The 24,580-nt window shown below is 41.5% G+C and overlaps 1 protein-coding gene across 4 annotated transcripts in view; it reads left to right on the top strand.

Moving 5' to 3' along the window:
- NRP1 (neuropilin 1) overlaps positions 1–24,580 on the top strand; it is a 147,645-nt gene that overhangs the window by 39,896 nt on the left and 83,169 nt on the right. For all 4 annotated transcript variants that reach the window (XM_027560012.1, XM_027560014.1, XM_027560013.1 and 1 more), the window contains one exon: positions 18,100–18,281. In XM_027560012.1, the coding sequence (XP_027415813.1) occupies positions 18,100–18,281 (182 nt within the window). The remainder of the gene's footprint in view (positions 1–18,099; positions 18,282–24,580) is intronic.

Genomic DNA, 24,580 nt, shown 5'->3' with positions numbered 1-24,580 from the left:
TTTGTATGCGTTTCTAACACATACTAATGTCCACTGGATTGGAGACTTTGTGTGGAGCAAATTTCTTTAAAATGGAGTGAATTACGGCCCCTTAACATACAGTTCAAAGTGCACAAATGTCACCATTATCCATAACATGACCAGGGATGGCAGAAAAGATGAAATCTAAACACTGTATATTTCTAAGAAACCTTGAGGACGTGGACCTCATTAGAACCATCATTCCACCTGTGAAAACCGAAACAAGTAGACTTGACAAAAGCATCTAGGGATTTATAGACGTAATACTTATTATCACTAATAGGAGTTGGGCTTCTAAGTCCCAGAACGTCTAGCTGAGGCTATGCCCCTAAGTATTTGGTGCTTTCTTCCAAAGAGTGGTGGTTGTCATGTGGCTGTTTTAATAAGGTTTAATGTAATTGGAACAAAAGCAGAATGTAGCTCCTTGAGTTTTCCCAAAAGCGATTGACGTGGTTTGTCGAAAAAATTTTCGAAAGTGTAAGGTGTGTGTGGTTTTTTTTTTAACTATTTACTAAACAGTGTAGAAGATTGTGTTTATTATCGATGTCAATGTAGGAGTACAAAATCGAGGTTATGCTGTGTTTGTTCTAGTTTTTTCTTGTTTGTTCAGTTTTTCAATGTGTTAACTTATTTCCAAGGAAACTGTTTTTGTTTCTGACTCTTACAAAAATCCAAGATAAATAGAACAACATATTTTCTACCTACAAGAAGTATAATCTCATCAGAGAAATAATAAGGCATGGTAACACCTAAAAAAATAATTCTAGCTCAACATTGAGCAAATCTATAATTACTCGGTCTGTATTAACTCAGGGCTCCATAAATTCAAGGGGAGGAAACATTTACAGGCAACTGAATCTAAGAAAAACTTCACAGAACGAGTGAACCTTGAGTTGGGCTTTGAAAGAATGGAGTTTGGATTGGCAGGAAAAGGAAAAGGGAAACTCCTAAGGAAGAGATGCCAGAATAATTCTGTGCGGTTATCCTTAGATGGGGGACATCAGGGCAGTTGTCCCTGACTTTCAAAGAGCTAACACTTGAAATTCTCCTGGCAGTACAGTGGTCAAGAATACACCTTTCAAGGCAGGGATCATGGGTTCGACCCCTGATCAGGCTAACTAAGATCCCACATGCCTCAGGGCCAAAAATCCAAAACATTAAAAAAAAAAAAAAAAAGAAGCAATATTGTTAACAAATTCAAAGTAAAGACTTTAAAAATGTTCCACATCTTTAAAAAAAAATAAAAAAAGCTAATACTAAGAAACAGCTGAGACCCTGGAACTAGCCAAGGCAAAGCTCCTTCAGTTTGTACTTTAAAGTGAAAACCCTGCAGCTAGTACCTGGACTTGCATTTGACCTCCAAGTCACCCTTACTAATTTTTGTTTTTACTCTGCCATTTATCTACTAGGATTCATATCGTATCTTTTAACTTTTTAAAGACCATTATCAAAAGTCATGTTAACTAGATTTTGTTGTTGTTCAGTCGCTAAATTGTGTTCGACTCTTTGCAACCCCACAGACTGCAGCACACCAGGCTTCCCTGTCCTTCACTATCTCCCAGAGTTTGCCCAAATTCATGTCCATTGAGTCGACGATGCCATCCAACCATCTCATCTTCTGTTGGCCTCTTCTCCTCCTGCCCTCCATCTTTTCCAACATCAGGGTCTTTTCTAATGAGTTGGCTCTTTGCATCAGGTGGCCGAAGTATTGAATCTTTAACTTCAGCATCAGTCCTTCCAATGAATACTCAGGATTGATTTCCTTTAGGATTGACTGGTTTGATCTCTTTGCTGTCCAAGGGACTCTCAAGAGTCTTCTCCAGCACAAGAGTTCAAAAGCATCAATTCTTCAGTGCTCAGCCTTCTTTATGTTCCAACTCTCACATCCTTCCATGACTACTGGAAAAACCACGGCTTTGACTATATGAACTTTTGTCAGCAAAGTGATATCTAAACCAGGTTTAGATACTGTTTTTTAAAAATCCAGTTTAGAGCAAGAAGGAAATGCAGTGTTTTGTTTGTAGCCCCAGCAAAGTCTGGGCTTGCCCTCTCCCTGAGATAACCTTGCAGCTGTGAAAGAGGAGAGCATGGTCTGGAGGCTGAGAAAGACACGCGGTTGTAGAGATGTCCTCAGATTATCTTCCCCTGGTACAACTTCTGTTTCTTTTTGCTCCCCTACACCATCATGCTATTGGTTCCCCTCTTGTTCCTGAATTTGCTGCCTGGATCCCGATTCAGACTCTGGACTCCATTCTGGGTGCTCAGTGCGACTCTGGGTGAACCACTCAGGAGTCATTTCAGTCAATTCACTAGTGAATTCAGCAGTGAATCTCCTGTGAAACAAGTGGTTTGACAAAATCAACCGGCTGGTCTAGGAGTGATGTAGACTCGTTGGCAGTAAAGACATGTCACAGAATTCTACTGGCTCACTTTTCAAGCCTGTACCACAAGGACAAGCATTTTAAAAGCCTTCTCAGCCTTTCAGAAAAGAGTGCTACACATATATAGGCCATGTTCAACTCTGCAACCCCATTGACAGCAGCCCACCAGGGTCCCCCATCCCCGGGATTCTCCAGGCAACAACACTGGAGTGGGTTGCCATTTCCTTCTCCAATGCATGAAAGTGAAAATTGAAGGTGAAGTCACTCAGTCGTGTCCGACTCTTAGCAACCCCACGGACTGCAGCCTACCAGGCTCCTCTGCCCATGGGATTTTCCAGGCAAAAGTACTAGAGTGGGGTGCCATTGCCTTCTCCCATATATAAGCTATTACTACTTTTTTCACCCAAAATTTTATATACATAATTATAAGCTATTACTACTTTTTTTCACCAAAACTTTTGTATATATAATTATAAGCTATTATAAGCTCATATGTAAATGTAAGCTATTACTACTTTTTCCACCAAAATTATATATATATATATATATAATATGTGTAAATATATATATTTCATGCATGTTAAGAATACTTTTCTTCTTAAGTTTAAAGCCTAATGGGAGTAAAAATAAAAGCTTTTGCTAATGGTCTCCTACTATTTGTATGGAAAATTTCCATTGAAGAGATCAATATTGTTACTTATCAGACATTTTACCCAGCTTGTATTTGACATGTCTATCACCCATTTAAGGGAAAAGTATGTTTGAAGACACTGGATTTTAAAGAAGAAAAATTAGAGAAACTTCAAGTTGAAGTTATTATGTTTCAAGACTGCCAAGCCCAACATTACTTCTGCTTCAGTAGCATTTGAACTGTTGTTAACCTGTGTTTCTGAATGTGTATTCGTCAGTGAATAATTAGGGAGAAATTCAGTAGTAAGTCAGTGATAGAAAGGACATTTGACTTCCAAATTTACAAAAGCCTACTTTAAGGTTTAAAATATTATGAAGGCTGTGTGTGTGCTTAATTAGTGAAAATGGGTATTTTGTTTCTGTCAGGGAAGGAGAATAATCTGAGTCATTAAGGAAAATGTCCTGGATTAGCGACATTTTTACAATGCAGTAATAGTCTTACTGTATCACACACACACACAAAGATGTTAAAGACTATAGGTTGGCATGAAATTACATACTGTTTTGAAGAGGGAAGCAGTAAGAGAAAATTCAGCATAGAAAGTTAACAGTTACAAAAATAGGAATGTTCTCTGTCCAGAATTTAGAGTTTGGGGCTGGCATACTTAGTTTGTAAAAGAAAACTCAGCAGAATAAATCAAATGTTTTCCTTAGCATCAGAAAGCCAACCCTCAAAGTCGACGTGCAAAATGCTTGTGTTAAATTGACATCCAGGCATCCCTTTGACCTCTGATTCCATCCACAGGGGGTTCCTGGGTCAGCCCTTCCTTGTCCTCTACACCTTCCTGGATTCTTGCTCCCCAGGGCTGGTTTTTTTATTTACAGGACAAGACCCCCTAACTCTTGATAGCCTAGTCCAAAACCAATAAGAAGGGCAAAGGCTGGAGCATGTGGAGTAGAGGGAGTGGGAAGGCAGAGAAGGTTCTGGAAAGAGAGGACAATAGACATCTAGCCCTTCCCCCATCCTGCCCTTCATGACACAGACACCACCCCAGGTCCCCAAAATTCTGTTATAGAGCCTTTCAAATGGATACACGCTTTCAAAGTGCTCAGCATCCCTGGTTTGCTAAAATAATATTTCTGCAGCCTTTGAGCAATTAGAGAAGTGATTTCCACACTTATCTGTGTTTTGCTTGGTTTTTTGGTGTGTCAATCCAATAAATGAATTCTTTAAATTTTTCTCTTCTTATAGTACCAACAGAGTTAGAGTCAAGGGGTATGATGGTTATGCTCAGAGAGCTGCAAGGCTGTCATGTGAAAGAGGAACTAAATGTGGTCTTTAGGATCAATGAGTGGAAATCACATTAAGTACTGAAGAAACATTTATTGAGGGAACGGATCTGAGGCAAAGTCAGGAAGACTGGGGAGCCTCACCAGGCACTAAAGATGGGCTGAGCTTCCTACCTGGACTCTGTGTGTTTCCTCTTCCTGTTGGTTTTTGAACAAAGCTGAGCAATCCCTTCGTGGAACTCTCAAATTAAAAGTAGACCTTGATGATCACAGTAATCTTTTTCATCATCTCTTAAAAAGTGGGATGCAAGGATTTGTCTTTCACCATAACACAGTAGAAAGTTCTGGTTCTTCTACTAACTAGATTTGAAATATTGAGTTCCTTCAGTGTTCTGGGCTTCAATTTTCTCATCTATAAAATATGATATTGGTTCCTTATCCCTTAGATCTCTTCCCATGGTAAACTTTTGGTAGTTCCATTCATATGCGAGTTAGCTGCGCAGCTGTGTCCAACTCTTTGCAACCCCATGGACTGTAGCCCACCGGGCTGCTCTGTCGGTGGAATTCTCCAAGCAAGGATACTGGAGTGGTGGCCATTCCTTTCTCCAGGAGATCTTCCCGACCCAGGGATCAAACCCAGGTCTCCTACATTGCAGGCAGATTCTTTACCATCTGAGCCATCAGGGAAGCCAGTCCTATTCATGGTATTCACCTTAACATCAGCTAGGTAGTAAAACCAGTGTGTTCCTGATTCCTGTGCTCAGAGACAGACACTGCAGTCAGCCATGCTCTGTGATTCAGCCCCTTTTTACCAAGTATAGACACAGTCTTATATATCAGCACCGTATTTCTTTAGCCTAAAACAGTTGCTAAAACAGTTTCTCAAATCACTGATTCAAATTAAACTTCTAACATGTAAGGCAGATTAGGAGAAGGAATTAAGCTGCCAAATTTATCTCCATCTTCTCAAATTTATGTCATCATTTACAAAGTTGATTCCCTCCCTGGATTCTTTTTTTTTTTTTTTTAATATCTGACCTGTGGCTAGTGCAAGGTAAATGACTTTTCAAAATAACGTAGTAAACACTTTCTTTTCAACACTAGTTCCACCTGTATTATATAATAAAAGGGTCTTAGGATCAAGGAGATTGGTATATGTTGGGTTAAACCAAGTTAAATCAACATTTCATGCTCATGGGACTTCTCAGAGCCTTTATACTGACACAAATTATAGATATTCACAAAAGGAACATTGTGACGTGCAGCATTCCCAAATGATTTGGGGGGAAAAAACATTTTTTTTTCCATGAAGCATTTCATAAGACTGGTGTTCTGAGGGACACATTTGGGACCAGTTTGCTATGATTTCTGCTTTCTACTTTTTTTTTTTTTTTTAAAGAGCAAACAATAGATTGCAAAATGATGAGAACAATAATGATATGATCTAAGTAATTTGCTATTATAAGAGGAAAAAGCAATCAGAATTAATGAAATATCTGAAATACGAGGTTTTTTTTTAACTTTGATTTTCCTGTTCACTGTGGATTTTTTTGTTGTTGTTCAGTCTTTATTTTTATTTTTTTTGGCCCACTTTGTGTAATATGGGCTATTAGCTACCTGACCAGGGATTGAACCTCTGTCCCTGCAGTGGAAGTAGGGATTCTTAACTACTGAACTTCTAGGGAAGTCCCTGAAATATGGGATATTTTAAAAGTAATATAACAGCTTCAAGAACTGCTATGTTTTGAAAGATTCTCAAAGGATCTGTTTTATTGTGTATTTGTAAGTGAACACTTATTTGCGCCAAAATGAAGAACTAAAATGCTGGAAAACTGCCTTATTCCTATTTCTCCCTGTAACTGTATACTATCAATTCTCTTAATAAACTTTTATCCATAGATAGAGCTGTGGATTTTATCCCTTTACATTAAGAGCATTCAAAGAAATTAGGCTGTTTACGGAATAAAAATTTAAATCATTTTATGTATTCTGGTTTTCAGTGAAAAAAAAAATCTCCTTTCCTTTTGAAACAATGAGAGGAAGAAAGGTGGAAGACAGGCTTCTTTCTTCTCTGCTTACCTGTCTTGTTTTTACAGCTGAGTCTTTAGTATTATCAAGGGGAACATTTTATACCATTCTCTAGCTTGTGCTGTGCTTAAGATAAGCTTGTGTTTGGAAATGCTCCCTTTATGCGATGTTTTATTTTACCTAGCTTGACCATATTCTCTTTTCCTTTCTGTTAAGCTTACCATAAAGATATTTGGGGGCTGGGGAGTAGTTGAGATGGTAGGATGAGGGCCATATGATCTCCTGCTTGGGTTAAATCCATGCTCCAACCACAGAGCCATTTCTGTGAGCTGACCCTTTATGTGGTCATATGGTTAAACTTAGCAAGACGGTGCTTCTGCTCTTTGGCTACCCGTAAAGTTTATGGCCACTGCTTGCCTTTTTTCTAAACACACAATTACTCCTCAAGGTCCGTATAAATCATGAGGCCACCTAGGTCATTAAAATTCTCTCCTGTCTCCGTGAACTTGTTCATAACTCAGAGATAGTTAAAAGCTTGCTTTACACCAATTAATTATTCAGTCTGTAAAGCAAATCAGTGATAAGAAAAAAAATTGTGTAAACTAATGTTTAGGCCAATAACCAGTGATTCTCTGCATATTTTGGTCTGTAGCCAGTTTGTGTGTTTTAACACAGACAGAAACCCTCAGTGACATTTGAAGTATTTTATGTCCACAATAGACTTCTCTTATAAAAATTATTCCCTGTATCACAAATCGGAGAAGGCAATGGCACCCCACTCCAGTACTCTTGCCTAGAAAATCCTATGGATGGAGGAGCCTGGAAGGCTGCAGTCCATGGGGTCGCTGAGGGTCGGACATGACTGAGCGACTTCACTTTCACTTTTCACTTTCAAGCATTGGAGAAGGAAATGGCAACCCACTCCAGTGTTTTTGCCTGGAGAATCCCAGGGACGGGGCAGCCCTGTGGGCTGCCGTCTATGGAGTCGCATAGAGTCAGACATGACTGAAGTGACTTAGCAGTATCACAAATTGACTTGTGGTTACAGAATATATCCTAGGTTAGTATGACTAGTCACACTAACATATCCATGTTAGTATGGCTACTAGTAACCCAGTCATCTGCAGTTAAAACATCTGATTTTGACTTGATAGAATTTTTAATAATGAAAAAGTTGAAAAAGAGCCAACACCCTAAGCACAAAAGCTTCGGATACTAAGAATGACTTACAGCAAACAGAATGTTGCTTTCAATAAACATGAGGGATTAAGGAAACTCTGTCTACGGCATGATCAATTTTTCTGGTGTGCATTTCATTCTAGCAAAATAAATGCATTGGGCCCATATCTAAGTTTCATGTTTCTTGGCTGTGGTTAGCTCAGGGGTTTGTACTCTTAAGTAAACCTTAAGGGTCTACTGAACAGAACAGCACCATTTTTATTTGGGTCGGTACCAACTGCCCATCCTAAAACTCAGCTCAACCTTTCTTTTACCATCAGTATATCTAAAAAGAAGAAACACCTATCTTTCACTGAACCCATTTTTTATTCAGCATCTTTTGGTTTCCACTTTTTTAGAAAAAAATGGGCAATCGTTAATAGAGTCAGGGTCTTCCCCACTCCAGAATAATCTCACTTACCTGATGCTGATAATGTTCTACTGTGATTACTGCAAAGAAAGAGGGGGAAAAAAGCCTTTAAAAAAATGAATATTTGCCAACTTTAGTTCCTGCAGCTCTTGATGAGCAAACTACCTGGATCCCCACTGAATAATTACTAATGAATCAGGAGGATTTTTTTTTTTAACTCTTAAAATTAACACATTAGGTCCTATCATCTAAAACAGAATTATGGCTTTGTTTCTTTTTCCAAAGAATTAAAAAGGAAACTTGCAGATTATGACCTTGCTAGATCTTAAGGCAGAGTCGCTGCTTTTCTAGAACTGGAAGTTGCCCCCTGGTGTCTCCACCATACCAATTAAGGGGGCTTTTTGAGCAAATTCAGCACTGCATGCCGACAGCACTAATCCAATTGCAGATCATTAAATCAGTTGGGTACATCAGTGGAAACACTTAATGGATTTAGTGATTTCTTTAAAAAAAAAAGTGTTGTAATATATAAAAATTAGCTTCTTTAACTCCATTATTGACTTTTGGGACAGCAGAGAATGTGGGAGTTAGATGGCATCACTGACTCAGTGGACACGAATTTGAGCAAATGCCAGGAGATATCGAACAACAGAGGAGCCTGGCATGCTGCAGTCCATGGGGTCTCAAAGAATTGGACACAACTTAGAGACTGAATAATAATAACAACAACCTTGGCAAGGCCTATTGTCATTCCAAATAGTAATTTTCAGGGTATTGAGTTATGTCATCTTCTGATAGAGATCTTCTGATAGAGAGCTAGTCATCTTCTGATAGATCCCCCCAGGGAGATATTAATAGCAGTAGCCAAGCTTCTGCGCTACCTAGACTACAGCCTGTCTTGAACTGCATACTATGTATGATTTGGAAAACAAAGCCGTGCTCCACCTGGTTTTCTGTGCATTTTTCTCTTTGCTTCTCCTGCATTCCAGCCTCATTTGGAAGGGGACATCAGCATGTATTATTTCACTGAGTCCTCCCTCTCATCGTTGCAAGTTAATTATTTTGTCCATTTTTGCAGGTGAGCAACTGAGGCTTACAGATGTCAGTAAATGACACTCAGCTAGTCAGTGACAAGAGTGTGAGGACTTGGGTCACAGTCACCCCAGTGTGGCTAATTTGATGGATGGCCAGGCAGGTAGCACCTCCTGCCCCATGGTTCCCTTTGAGACTTTGTGGGAGGTCAAAGATGGGGCACGTCTTAATAGATTAAAGGTGCAGGAGTGAGTCCTTCCTGAAGCTCAGAGCCCACACTTGAACCCAGTTTTGTTTTTTTGTTGTTTGAATTTCTTTTTTAATATTTGTTTGTTTTTGCTATGTTAGGTCTTTGTTGCTGTGCACGGGCTTTCTCTAGCTCCGGTGGTCAGAGTCTACTCTCTAGCTGTGGCGCGGGTTTCCCGTTGCAGTGGCTTCTCTTGTTGGAGCACACAGGCCCAGCAGTTGTGGCCACGGACTTAGTTGCCCGGCAGCAATGTGGAATCTTCCTGAACCAGGGATCGAACCTGTGTCCCCTGCATTGGCAGGCGGATTCTTCACTGCTGGACCACCAGAGAAGTCCCAGAACCCCGCTTTTTAACGCCCCGCCTCTCTCTCCACTTTATCCCCATGAGAAGGCTGAGAGAAGAGGAGCAGAGAGAGGAGAACAGGCTTTATTTAAAACAAACAAACAAAACCCAAAACTTTAGGATTTAAAGTAAATAAGAAGGAAGTAAATGTGTCCAAGACGCCCCCTCTTGTCACTTTTTGATGACTTGACTAGCTATATAAACCCATCTTGAGACAATCCATGAAAGTTAATTCCTTTTTTTTTTTACCCTGAGAACAGTGGAAAGTTGGCAAGAACTAAAAATTTTCTATGAAATAGGGAGGCGAACAAGTTGTAAATGATGTTAATATCTTCCAGATGGCACCGTTTTACTTGGGAACCGAATTTATTGTAATTAAAGGCATGTGAATTTTTCTATAAATACTGAACTTTGCAAGTTTGACACTGGACGACTCCATTACCTCGGAGTTGTTTTAAGGGAGACGTCCTTGATCTTCCATTTGAAATGCATCTTTGGATTTCATAATCTGAGTTTAACCATAGAGATATTTTCCCATGTGAAGCATTTTTTAATCTTCTATGCCAATAAATCTTAATTATAAAGTGAGATCCCACAGAAATGAGAAATTCAAACTCCAAACATTTTCTGTTAAAATTATATATATTTTGACCATTCTTTTACACCATGTCTTGAGTTCTTTTATATATTTATTTTTGGATTAAGCTATTATCACTCTTCTGTCTCTAGACATATGTGTTGGACAATTTTGCAGTGTCTGTTTTTGCTTCAATCAGAAGCACACGGCTCGCTCCAGAAACCTGCTTTCCTTTCTGTGATTGAGGACCATGGGCTCAGGGCTCCCAAACCAACAGCCAGTGCGGCCCGAGAACCAGCAGGTGGAACCTCTGCCCTATTGTCCCCTTTGAGACTTTAGCTTCCAGCCTTGCTGCAGTCCCGCACCCCTGCCCTTTGTCTTACCCTGGATCTTACTAGCCTTTACCCTTTCAGGGGATGTACATGGACCATCCCCACTGCTTGAGTTTGTACTGCAGCTTCCAAGCTTCATGTATCCATCCAGAGCTGGGTCTGGATAGAATCCTCAAGCCTGGTTACACACAGCTTCTTCTAGTTAATCATCTGTTAATCTAGGTGCTGCTGTACAGGGATTCTGCAGATTTAATTATGTTGCCAGATCAGATGACCTTGAGAAAGGGAGGCTATCCTGGGTGAGCCTGGCCTAATCAGGTGAATGCTCACTAAGGACCCATCTTTTCTTGAGGGGTTTTGAAGCATAGGAAGAATCCAGTGTGAGGGAACATCTCTGTTGCTGGCTTTGAAGCTGGAGAGAGCAGTGTAGCAAGGAAGGCGGGTGGCCCCTGGGATCTGAGAGCAGCCCCCAGCTGGCAGCGAGCAAGGAGATGGGGACTGTAGTTCCCTAACTGCAGGAAACTGCCACAGCAATATGAACTGTAATGAAGACACAGAACTCAGATGAGAACGTAGCCCTGTGGACACTTGACTTCTGTCTTCCGTCTTATGATACACTGAGTCGAAACCCTAGCCAGGCCAGTGTATGCCTGCATGCTGAGTAGCTTCAGTCATCTCTGACTCTTTGTGACCTCATGGACCATAGCCCGCCAGGCTCCTCTGTCAATGGGATTCTCCAGGCAAGAATAGTGGAGTGAGTTCCCATGCCCTCCTCTCGGGGACCTTCCCAAACCAGGGATGGAACCCTTGTCTCCGGCATCTCCTGCACTGACAGGCAGGTTCTTTACCACTAGCACCACCCGGGAAGCCTTTGACCTGAGCTAATAAATGTGTGCTGTTTTAAGCCCCTATGTCTGGAGTGACTTATTACACAGCAGCAGGAAACTCTCTGCTACCGGCGGAATGTTTATTATCACAATTTCTCTCTTTTGCTAGTTGGTCTTAACAAGCCATGACCCACTCCCTTTGATTCAGTTCAGTTCAGTCACTTAGTCGTGTCCGACTCTTTGTGACCCCGTGAACCACAGCATGCCAGGCCTCCCTGTCCATCACCAGCTCTTAGAGTCTACCCAAACTCACGTCCATTGAATCGATGATGCCACCCAACCGTCTCATCCTCTGTCGTCCCCTTCTCTTCCTGCCCTCAATCTTTCCCAGCATCAGGGTCTTTTCAAATGAGTCAGCTCTTCGAATCAGGTGGCCAAAGTATTGGAGTCTCAGCTTCAACATCAGTCCTTCCAATGAGCACCCAGGACTGATCTCCTTTAGGATGGACTGGTTGGATCTCCCTGCAGTCCAAGGGACTCTGAAGAGTCTTCTCCATCTAACTCCCTTTGATTAGCCCTTTGTATTACTGCAGTGAAAACCATTTAATATTTCTTTTTACTCCAGTAAAAGATTTTCTTTAAAGATTTTCCTTCTTCAGTTTTGTAATAACCTCATTTCCTGGGACTGTTCACTTTTATACATATTGTTATACTATTACCTAACCTATTAATCATCCATTTTCTATGGATGCAATAAAATTACTGATATTCATTATCACGGCCCTGAGGCATTACAAAAGCTTAAAAATGAAAATGTTAACATGTGAGATCAAGCTTTGTGAGTTTCACTGTATTCTGTTTATTTGAGAAGAGGCTATCTGACTATGATGCATATGGAAATCTTTACTGAGCTTTAATCAAAGGAGCCACACAGGAAAGGTGTCAGGTGGACTCTGTGGCATTGGAACTTCCTGGAGGAGAATGATCTGGAGACCTATGAACAAGTAACGATAGTAACACTGTGTGGGCCTTTGAGGAGGACAATGATGCTGAACAAAAGACAGTGTTTGTAGCAATTTGTTGATTCAAGAGAAGTAAGATGTTTAATATCCCATTTACCATCAATGGAGTAGGTTACTAGAGAGAGATGGTTTGGCTGAAGTACATGCAGCAGCCAGTGAGCAAAGCTGCCTGGTCTTTTAGCTCCTGGCTCTTCGTGGTTCTGTGGCATAGACCAGGCCGGCCAGCGGTCACACCTGCACCCTGGCACTTGTGCTTACCTCAGAGTTCAGTAGACAGTAAACCCTTAGTCTCCTCATAGCTGGAACATGAGTTTGGGTGATAAGATCAGTGAAGGAACTTGATGGTGGGGCAACAGAAATGCGACTCAAATCCTAACCTGCTACTCCAATGTCTCACAGGCAGCCACCTCCAACTGGGAAAAAATGCAGACAATGTCAGCAGTCTAAAACGTCATGCAAATCCACATAAACACACAACAGTGAAAAAGTATTACTTCCAGCATTTCAGAAAGTATGAAATCCAATCTGGTTCATTTTAACTTTCTAATACTGCCTCCCCACCCCTGCCCTGCCAAATACAGGGAGTTTCATTGATCCTGTTGTTTTAAAAGCAAAAGGCAAAGCCTTTGATTTATTTCCAAATAAAGCATCATTGAAGGTACTGTTTTCTGACCAATAAACAGGGTTGTTAGCTGCATCGCAAGGTGTTGATTTGATACTTTATGCATAGATATTAATGCTTTTCAAAATAACTTTATCTGATGACAAAGGAACACTTGTTCATTATAAAAATTTTGAAAGATACAGAAATAATAATAGAGAAATAATCTCACCACCCAGAGATAAACACTTGTTAACACCTTTCATTCCTTCCTGTTCTTTTACTTCATACAAATAAAAGTAGAGGATATCTTGTGGATAGAGTTTTATGTTCTGATTTTTCACTTATTTATCATAAGCATTTTTCCTTTATTATAAGACACTTTTGTTGAACATTCTTTTGAATAGCTGCATAGTATTCCTCCATATGAATGTATGTAAGTTCCTTCTTCCTTCCTTTCTATCTGCCTTATTTCCATTTTCCCCATTATTATAAAGCTTCAGGCAATACTTTTTGCATACATATTTGACATGATTCCAGTTTATTTCTTTTGAATAGATTTCTAAAGAGTCCTTTACAACAGAAAAGATTGTGAGCCTTATAAGGCTTTTCTTATATTTCCCTTGATTAGAACATTGCAAGGAAGCCAGAACAGTTAAGAGGTGGATCGTGTAAAATCGCTCAGAAACACAGACGAAAACTAATTGGCCCCTCCTAGCTCCATCACTGTATATTTTTATATCCCTGTCCTCTTTCTAATACTCTTAAGAAAAAAAAAATCTGTTCTCTTCTGGGGAATAGGGAAGGTAATTCTTGGGCAGCAGCACAGTAATCGTTTACAGCTTGCTCAGTTGGGATGGCTATTAATGCCTCGTGTAAAATAGACCAAAGATCCAAAGAAACACATTTTTGCAGGTGAAAATTATTGTAGCCAGCATCATTTCTCACTCTGGTTTATGATGTCAGGTATCGAATCTCTCCATTATTAACGTAGGTATGCACGCGGGGGAAGATCCTTTTGGAAGGAGATTAAAAAGACACCATTACCTAAAATCCCCCTTCTCAACAACTTGAGAATGTCCAGAAGCTGTGAGGGGGGTTGGTACAGTAGCTCCCCATACAGACAACACCCTACAGAGGATTAATTGTTTTTTTTTTTTTTTTTTAACCATTAACGGGCCCCACCATAGAGTCAGGGGTCATTTGCACTCAGAGGAGAAAACCCGACTTAAGTAAAGTGTGCTATTTGTCTATTCAGCACTGCATACCTAGAAAGCCTCCCAAACCACACTGAAGACATTTCTCATTTTCCCATCTCTTTTCCCCTTCCTTGGCCATTTTCCTAAAACCATAATTTAAACTTTCCAGAAGAAAATAATAATAATAATAATCTCTGAGTAATCCTTTCAAGAATTCTTAGAAGGAAATCTTTATTCTTTTATCACTCTTATGGGAAACCTAACTCGTGATTACTATTAGGATTCAAAATGTTTTTACCACCCACATATACCCAGGTAGGGTGAGGGTTGGAGATATGTCAACAAGATGCCTGGGACTTAAGAAGCCTGGGCTTAAAGCCAGGAACACTCATGAGAAGAGCCCCCACCCCACCACCGCCCCGGCCAAGCCTTCACACCTGAAAAAGGAAACCTTGGGGAAATGTTTTTAATTGTAAGAAGGTTAAGCAGAGAGAGCTTTGCTTTATTCCCAGTAAAGGTTGGCTGCTTTACCATTATTCGTGCTGGAAGTGAAAGCTTTAAGGTAGAAGGTTTAAGAAGAAAGATGGGGGAATTCCCTGACAATCCAGTGGTTAGGACTCTGCAAGTCCAGTGCAGGGGTCTGGATTTGATCCATGGTCAGAGAACTAAGATCCCACAAACCTTGCAGTACAGCCAAAATTTTTTTAAAAGACAATTTTTTTTTAAGAGATGGCCAAATCCATAAGATGCTGGCATTCCTATGATGAAATGTGGGGCGGTGATGTCTGAGGAAGGGCTTTCCTGCACAGGTGGGTGGTACACTGTGGACCCAGATGCAGCCTCCATGTCACCTGGAACATTCTTTTTCTGGAGCAGGACTCCAAAGAAACAGATGGGTTAACTTTGTGAACCCTCATCCGTGTGCTACATCTCTTCAGTGGTGTCCAACTCTTTGTGACTCTCTGAACTGTAGCCAGCCAGGCGCCTCTGTCCATGGGGATTCTCCAGGCAAGAATACTGGAGTCGGTTGCCATGGCCTCCTCCAGGACATCTTCCCGACCCAGGGATCGAACCCGAGTCTCTTATGTCTCCTGCATTGGCAGGCAGGTTCTTTACCACTAGCGCCGCCTGGGAAGTCCATGAACCCTCCACTAGCTTCTCTGAATGAGTCCCAAGACACCATCCCCAACTCTCCTCCTGAGCCCAAGCTTGTGGGTCCAGAATGCAAGTCAGACAGGTGCCTCCAGGCTCACCTGTGCAGGTCTCTGGTTTCAGGACCGAGGATGATAGCATCGCAAGGAACGCAGTGCTTGCCACGCCAGCAGCAGTAACAGAGCAGTGCAGCCGGCTGGGGGACCAAAATTTGCAAACTCAGGATCCTGGGCCTCAGGCCAATGCAGGCTGGGTGCGTTACTGTGGTGACACATTAAGTCTCTGGGGAGGGATGCTGACACACCAGCTGCGTTCCTGGCATCACATTTGCCAGCGAGAAACTTATGGAGTGGAACTGGTCTCAACTTCAGAGGGAGAGGCTGGCTGCTTTTTTAACTTCCTTGGCAGTATCACCCTTTGCAATTTGTACGCGTACACCCTCCTGAATATTTACATGAACCGCTCTCTGTGATACATTTGGGGGCGCCTGTCGGATGGTACCGGGAAGGAAAGTGCTAAAATGATAGCAGCATCCTGGCATATAAATGCAACTATTGTGTCCCTGAAAAATCCCATTGCCTAAAATTGGCACTTAAGATGCAGTGACTTATCTCTTGCTGGGTAGAACGTCTAGTCCCTCTGCCCCTTTTAAAAATAGCTTTTACTGTTGCCAAGAGGAGAGCTTAGAATTTACCACTAGCAGATAATGTGGATTAAAAGACTAGCTTCCTCCCGTTATACATCCCCAGCAGTCTAATAGCTGAGTTCTCTCATACCTGGGAGAGAGGTCTCTGCAGAAATGCCCTTTAGTCCTCAGAATGGCTGACCCACCTCTCTGATTTGTGTCTGGAAGGCAAAATGGACTAGGATGTGGCCACTTAGTATTCAGACCATGTCGGGATGCAAGTAAAAAGCCTATAGAGCAGCGCTGGACGCACGGTCGCCAGGCCAAACACAGCCAGCCTCTCAAATCACAGTTAAATTATAAGCGAGTGTGGGGTAAACTGCGCAGACCTGCCTAGTCAATGAAGCTGCAGAGATAAAAGGAATTACTGCATAAATGCCAGCTCGTGAGGCTTTCAGGAGTACAGAGGCGAGGTTCTTTCCAGTGGCCCTCGGTTGACTATAAAAAGCCACTGAGGATTTTGAACATAACACCGTCTTCTTCCTCCTCCTCATCCTCCAGTTCTCCTCCTCCTCCTCCTCCTTTGTCTGAGCATGCCAAGCATCTCCCAATGTATAGAGAAACAAACAGTTCCTCTGTGTGGCTCCATAGTTTTTCAGAGGACAGTGATGCTCACTGGCCAGTGATTGCTCTTGCAATCAGCAGATGCAGCAAGGGAAATGCAGTTAATACAATAATTCACATATGTTAATACTTCATTCCATCACTGTCAGCTTTATTTTCTTCTTGATATACACAAGCCTGGCACACAGTCTTAACTGATGAGGTAATGTCATTTTTAATTGAGAGAGCCTTAAGCTATCCACTTGGACTCGTGATAGCATCTTTGCAGTTGTCTCATGAGACTTTACATAAACATAAGTCATGTGTCCTGGACAGTTTGAAAAGGATTGCTAAGGATGACATTGGTCATCATGAAGATTTCCCGCACTTTGATCTCTTTTAAATTGCCAGATGCAGTTTATGTTACTGCCATATTTTAGCCATCCCTGAAATGAATATATCCCAGGACTTTTGAATCAAGTTCAACAGAGAAATGCAGGTTTGAAATGAGTGGATTGTAATGTCTTCATGTCAGTTCTAGAAGAAATATGGAATCCAAATGAGATTATCTGGTTATCTGACTCCTAGGTGACTTGGCAAATAAATAATAAAAAGAAAAGGAAGAGCAAGACACTAAGAAATAGATAATGCCAAACAAACAAAAATATTCCTGTTTTCCTAGGAGATGCTACTTTACTGGAAATGGATTTCCATATTTTAGAGATGAAGAAGGTTTATCCAAGCATATGCATTATCTCAGGGCATTCTTTAGGCTAGTATTTTATTACTACTCCCTTTATCATTATCTCAGTGTATTATCATTAAGCCTGAATTTTTAAAAATCATAGCACTTTGATGATTCCAAGTCTATCATATTTTCTTTTCCAATGACAGCATTCCTTTAAAGATTCAGGCTGGTAGTAAACACTTACTTCTGAATTTTAAATAAACTTTTTTCCTTGTAGAGATTATGTTCTACAGTTCAAGTTGTAGTTTTAGGGGAAGAAAATCTTTGTTTTGACCACAGTGGATACTGAGAGAGGTTTTTTTCCTGCGAAGCCTGGAGTTTGGTGGAATTGAGTTAAATAGTAAAGAATCTGTTTATTATTCTGTGGCCATATGTTTAGAGGGTCGCTCACAGAAATCAAAGTATTATTCATAGAGAGCTCCAGCCAAGGAGACATTTTGAATTCATAAAAGAACTTCACAGTTTGAAAAGAATGCATAGCATTATGTATTGACACCCCCTCCCCAACCCCAGACAAAGGAACACAACTTAATAATAGAGAATTGTACTCATGAGATTTTCCTTTTTCTTGTTAATTGGTTACTTTAACTGACATTGTCTGCAAGTATAATGGACACCATTATTCTTAACAGTTCTGCGTTACCAGATGATGTGCACGGACATGATGTAGCCCATTTTAATTATTTCATTTTGCTAGACTTTTTTTTCCCCTCTCTGTGAAATCCAGCAGTGAATGCAGATAGCACTTATTTTTTCTCCTGACAGACCATGGTGGAGAATGCTGGCTTCTAAATGATTGAAATTAAAAGGACTTCTCTCCCTAACCTGATGTTTCCTTCCGCCTTTGTCTCAGGTATGACTATGTGGAAGTCATCGATGGAGAAAACGAAAGTGGACGTGTGTTGGGAAAGTTCTGTGGAAAGATCGCCCCTTCTTCTTTCGTGTCCTCAGGGCCATTTCTCTTTATCAAATTTGTCTCTGACTATGAGACACACGGGGCAGGATTTTCCATACGTTATGAAATTTTCAAGAAAGGTAAGTGACTTACAGACCAAGTGTGACTGAGTGGTCACGAACCTCACTTGATCTCGTGAAAGACAAAAGTGGAAAGAAAGACCAGGAGTAATGTTTCTAATCTTTTGGTAAAAAGTCAGATATTCCCCTTACAAAAAATGTTGAAAATACACATTTTCACAAAGGAAAAGTTACCCACTGTATGGAGGAAGTATGTTTAAAAAGCTATTTAAATGTATTTTAGGAATCAGAATTTCATCATTCTAATATACTGACCAGTGTTTTTAAAGTATATACTCCTTTTAAAGCTCCTTTAAGAACATTTGTTCTTTTCTTTCTTCTTCAGAAATAACTTGGATCTACTCTTAAAGTTTTATTTCTTTCATTAAAAAATGCGTGAGTCCCTCTTACCTGAAAATGATGTATTGGGCTGGCCAAAAATTTCGTTCAGGTTTTTCTGTACGATGGTATGGAAAAAATGCGAATGAACTTTTTGGCCAGCTCAATACTTCCTGTTCCCTTTATTTTATTGCAAAATTCAAAACTGGTCGCTCCCAGGAAAATCCAAGCAGTAGTCCACTAGCCTTAGAGTTTTAAAAACTTTTGGAGGAAGAAGCTTTCCATTAACAGAAACATGGTTAGGGCAAGAACTTCTTGGAGAAAACAAAATCATAATGTTTTAAATGACATTCCCCTTCAGAATTAATTATCCACTTGCCCCCTCCAAAATAATCACTTACTAATCTTCTCTCAGGGCTTCCCTCGTGGCTCAGTGGTAAGATAATAGAGAATCTGCCTGCAATGTGAGAGACCTGGGTTCAACCCCTGGGTTGGGAAGATCTCCTGGAGAAGGAAATGGCAACCCACTCCAGTATACTTGCCTGGAGAATCCCATGGACAAAAGAGCCTGGCGGGCTGCAGTCAATGGAGTCATAAGAGTTGGACATGGCTCAGTGACTAAAGCACAACCATCTTCTGTCACAGTGGTATATATTGGGACAGGATAGAATCTGAGCCTGTATCGTCTCCCAGGTTTGAGGAATTAAACTCACATGTCAGCCAGTTAATAAAAATTGTACCTTTATTTGGATGTCACTGTTTTCCACAGCAGCCTGTAGATTCCTGCTATGAATTCAGTCCCGCCTTCCCTTTTAAGTTGACATTAATGTGTGGGAGACCCTCCAGGGACAGAGGTGCCAGATTTAAATGTATTGTCCTGGAATATATGAAAAAGAGCTTATTTAATAGAAAAAAATCTAACCACACCAAATTCGAAAGCCTAAGGTCTTGTGGGTCAGTGACCACCGAGAATAACAAAAAAGGACTTTAAGCGTTTCTGGGGGCATTGGCACAATATCTTTAAATTTCAAAGAACTCTGGTACTATCCCATATAAATATGGATAGATGGAGAGAACTTTCTTCAGAAATTCATCTGAGTACATGCTTAGAAAGCTTTTAGTATAAATAACAGCAGACGTAGGATCTCAGTGGGCTCACATGACTACGTATGTATTTCCTTGTGTTGAAAGCTGTTTGACCTGTGTAAATCCACGTAAGCATAGGTACACGCACGCACAAACATACCCAATTGCTTGCTTACCTGCACCTGACAGCATCAAAGAAAGTGTCAGAAAAAGAGGTAAGAACAGCGTTTCATTGTCAGTGTTTCTCAAAGATCTGAAGGTGGTGGGTGCAGAAATAGCAAGATCCTCCCTAAGTCATTAAGAATTCTGCTTCCTTTCAGATGAGCTCAGCCCTCAAATTTCTGTTAGTCTCAGATGCACTGGGATTTCCCCTCTTTCCTCACTGCCCAATGCCATTCTTGAGACTTGAAGCCTTATTTTCTTCTACATCCAATATAGCTGCTGGTTCTTTTGGATTTTTGTTCAAAAGTCTCAGAGAGTCACGGCTTCAGAAATTCCGAATCACCAGACTGTACACCTGAACCTTATATAATCTTATAAATCAACTATAGCTCAATTAAAAAGAGAGTGTCACAGCTTTCTTTCCACATCCTCTGCCATTGAACAAATTGAACTGTCTAACGGTTATCCCCGTGCTTTCTAATCCTACACATAGCCTCTCAAACAGTCATCAGACTGCTATCCCCAGAATGCCTATGACGGGTATTTGTCACCTGTCAGGTGACGCCTCCGTGTTCTCTGAGGTCATGCTCAGGTCTTGACATCAGCTGCTCCCAACCTTCCTGGCTTCACTTGCATGAACTCACAGCCTATCTTCCTGCCCCAGGTTGGTGGGTGCGCTGGGTGAGGCCCAGCAGATCTGCACATGAATTTTGATTCGGCCGCTGCCCATCTGTGTGAATGTTCAGAGCCTTGGATTCCTCATCTGAAAAATGGATAACTGTATCTAGCACTGGCTCTTTGTGAAGATGGGTTGAAATGAAAACACATAGCAGAGCATGTCCCAGAAGTTGTGTGCCATACACACTAACTGTTGCAATGAAGCTGGTCCCTCCAAATTGTACAGCACTCTCTCTCTCTTCTGGCTTAAGCCTCTTAACCTCCATGGAAACCTGGCTCCAAGTTTATTATTCTTAATTAATGTACTTTTCATTTCCTACACTTACCCAGCTTGCCCCCTATCGCACAGCACAAATATATGCTTATAGATACTGTGTGTATATATACACAAACACAACTGTATTTCACTAACCAGGATGTTTTTCCTAAATATTTTCAAGTTTTATCACATATATGTGTCTCATTTCCCAACTAAATTAGTACCACCTAAAAAAGAAAACATCTTTCTCCCTTGTTGCACACACTATAGTTCTTACAGATACTCCATTGAAAGTCATAAACTAGTAGGATACATTCACACTCACATAGGTTCACAGACATTCTTTTCTTGAAAGTAATTTCATGATAAGTATTATAGAACTTCTGTTCTTTGAAAAACATAGCACTTCTTTCAGGCTGCAGCAATTTCAGATTTCTTCAAAACACATAAATTAGACTAATCATAATTGGAACCAAGGCATTATTCGTTCACCTGTTGGATGAGGATGAGAAATCTTGAGGATTTCTGGCAGTAGGTTACAGGGCCATTTTTGCATCCCTAAGGCTACATTTCTAGACAACCATTTTTGCCCACTGGGTGGCAGGGGGTAGTGCCCACCTCTCCCTATGCCTCCTGGAGCCCCCAGGACACCCTAGTTCTCTCCTTGGGTACCCACACCCCTCCTCTTCATGGATACTGAAACCTTGGGCCATCAGCCCTAAAATGATTCCCATTCAGCTACAGAATTTCTTGAGGAAACCCCAGCCTGCCCACCTCCCACCTTTCCCCTGTCCTTCCCCTGTCCTCCAGGCCCAGATGCTGGAAGAAGCTATACCATTTCCTATGAGTCTCAGTCAGGGAAGGGATGGCATTTATTGAGAGCAGGATTGGTGACTTCATATGTTATTTAATTAAGAGTCTACATTTAAGTATAATTCCAAAGGGGATATCTTAGCTATCATCCTTATCCATCCTGATGGTTCTTAACAACGAAATGTGGGATGCCTGTGGCTCCACTGGATGCTCTCATTCTTACAAATAATGGGGAAAGTGTGGTGTCACCGGGTGCCACTGCTGTGTGAGCATCCCTTACCCAGCAGCTCACACCCTCCTGGGCACCCTGGCTACTCACCCTCAGTCCTGTTTGTGACTTGTGTGTTTACCCCGGGATCCCTCAGCCCTCTCCTGCCATCATCCATTGGGGGAAGTGCTCCCTCAACTGTGGCAAGCTTGTACAATAAAGAATAAGGAACCCATTAAAACAAATTCTGATGTCTAATGGAGAAAGTAAGAAATTACAGAAGCAGCTTTGAGTTTGAAAGGCTTTATTTTCCAATCCTAAAGCCCACTCTCATGTGTGATGCACAGAATCTGAGGATCAGGAGGATTACGAGGTCACCAAGGCTACACAGCAGGTTGGCAAGGCGGTGGAACTCATATCTCTTGGTGCTCCATCCAGCTTGCTTCCACTTCCCCGTGGAATGTCCCCATGCATGCGTGCCAAGTTGTGTCCAACTCTTTGCAACCTTATGGACCGTAGCGTGCCAGGCTCCTCTGTCCATGGGATTCTCCAGGCAAGAACACTGAAGTGGGTTGCCTTGCCGTCCTCCAGGGGATCTTCCCAGCCCAGGGATCAAACCCACGTCTTTTACATCTCCTGTATTTGCAGGCAGGTTCTTTACCACTGGTGCCACCTGGGAAGCCCAGAATGTCCCCTGCTGCTGCTGCTAAGTCACATCAGTCGTGTCCGACTCTATGCAACCCCATAGACGGCAGCCCACCAGGCTCCCCCGTCCCTGGGATTCTCCAGGCAAGAACACTGGAGTGGATTGCCATTTCCTTCTCCAATGCATGAAAGTGTCCTCCATCCATGGGATTTTCCAGGCAAGAGTACTGGAGTGGGGTGCCACTGCCTTCTCTGAGAACGTCCCCAACCTTTGTCAAAATACCTGAGAAAACCTGGGCCAGCTTCCAAAGGAATCTGACATGACAAGGATATACATGAAAGCATTGGAATTTATTTAATTTTGAAAGATCGCCCTTAATTCCATTTTTTTTTTCCATTAAATCTTAACCTCAACTGTACAATTTTATCTTTTGAAGAAGGGGAAAATATTGGAAACTGCATTAAACTCTGCTGTTTGCTTTGCCAGCCAAAGACCTGGGGAGGAGGTTGAAGGTCTCCAGGGTCTCTGTTCCTACATCTTGGAAATAAAATTCTAAAGGGTTCCCGATTAACTATATATGAATGAATGACTTTTGAATTAATGACAAATTGGCATAGTTACTGTTATCTCAGATGCCACCAAATAGCTTAGAAACATGTTAGAAATTATACAGCACATTCCAGAATCTCTTTACTTGAAATTGACATGGCAAAATGCCACTTGGTAATAATTTTTTTAACCAGAATTGAATAATCATTTGAAGCCATTGTGTTGAACAGTGAGCCCCATTGTAGAAGGCTTTGGGAGGTATCTATTCAACTCAGACCTCTACGGGCCAGGTTTATTGTGCCATCTACTAAGTAGTCTTCTACGTCTCCAGGGCCATGGCGAATATATGCATGGGGAGAAAGAGATTGATTTGTTTTCTCAACATGCTGCCAGATGCACCGAGGTGGAGAGTGAACTTATAGCCCTCACCACTAAAAATAGAGATCTGTTAGTTAAATTTAATGTGTATTGATACCAAACACGTCGCCTTTAGTACTTGGCACTTTGGAAGAATATTTAGTTAAGAACAAGCTCCACAAGCTTCCCTATTTGGGCTTGAATCCTTATATGCCCTTGCAGAGTCCCCATGAGTGCAACAATGGCCCTGGAGAAAAATTGTTGAACCAGGACTTCCCTGGTGGTCCAATGGTTAAGAATTCACTTTGCAATGCAAGGGACCTGGGTTTGATCCATGGTCGGGGAACTAAGGTCCAACATGTTGCAGAGCAGCTAAGCCTGTGCATTGCAACTCGATAGTCCACGGGCCACAATGAGAGATCCCACACGACGCGATGAAAATGCCACGTGCCGCATCTAAGACCCAACACAGTCAAATTAATAAGTAAATATTCTTTTACAAAAAGAATGGTTTAACCAAACATCCCCAGATTGGATCCTGAGATTCAGAAAGGCCAAGTCATCTCTGTTTACCAGACTGCCTAAGAGTTCTTGGACAATCACCACGGCTGTGGTGGCGATAAGGGGCAGAGCTGATAGGCTGGCGTGGATAGTCTGATAGTCTGTGTGGAGGGGCCATTTTCAGTTGTGTGGTGGATAGCACCCTATTCACTGCCGAGTCCATGAACTGAAATAGTGGTCCTCTATGTATTCATAAGGTTGACTTGCAATAACTGTGTGCATGCTCTGAACCAACCTAAATTACGAATTGCCGTAATTTGTAGTCTTGATAACACTGAACCGTCATTTAAATGGCGCATTATAAATATATGCATTACACACACACACACACACACACACACACACACACACCCTCTTGCACTGTATGTTGGGGAAGGTTAGGATGTCAACATTGGTATCAGGTGACTTGGAGCCACAGGATCTGCATCCCAGTTTATCATGCCCCCACTAACAGCCACACTTTACTGGCACACCTGTGTCAACACCATTCCGAATGAGTCACTCACCCTGCGTACATGTACGAATTACCTTTCACATTTAGTTTGTCAAGGAGGCAAAGGTCACATCTGGCAGAATTACTGAGTCACTGGTGGAGGAATCTGAAACCCAAATTCCCTCCACTGGATTCTCTCCCTCGCCTTTGTAAATGTTCTATTTCACCA

The sequence above is a fragment of the Bos indicus x Bos taurus genome, chromosome 13 (genome assembly GCF_003369695.1).
Source record: "Bos indicus x Bos taurus breed Angus x Brahman F1 hybrid chromosome 13, Bos_hybrid_MaternalHap_v2.0, whole genome shotgun sequence".
NCBI classification, from domain to species: Eukaryota; Metazoa; Chordata; class Mammalia; order Artiodactyla; family Bovidae; genus Bos; species Bos indicus x Bos taurus.
Note: the sequence above shows the minus strand (reverse complement) of the source record. Positions and strands in the feature narration are given on the sequence as shown.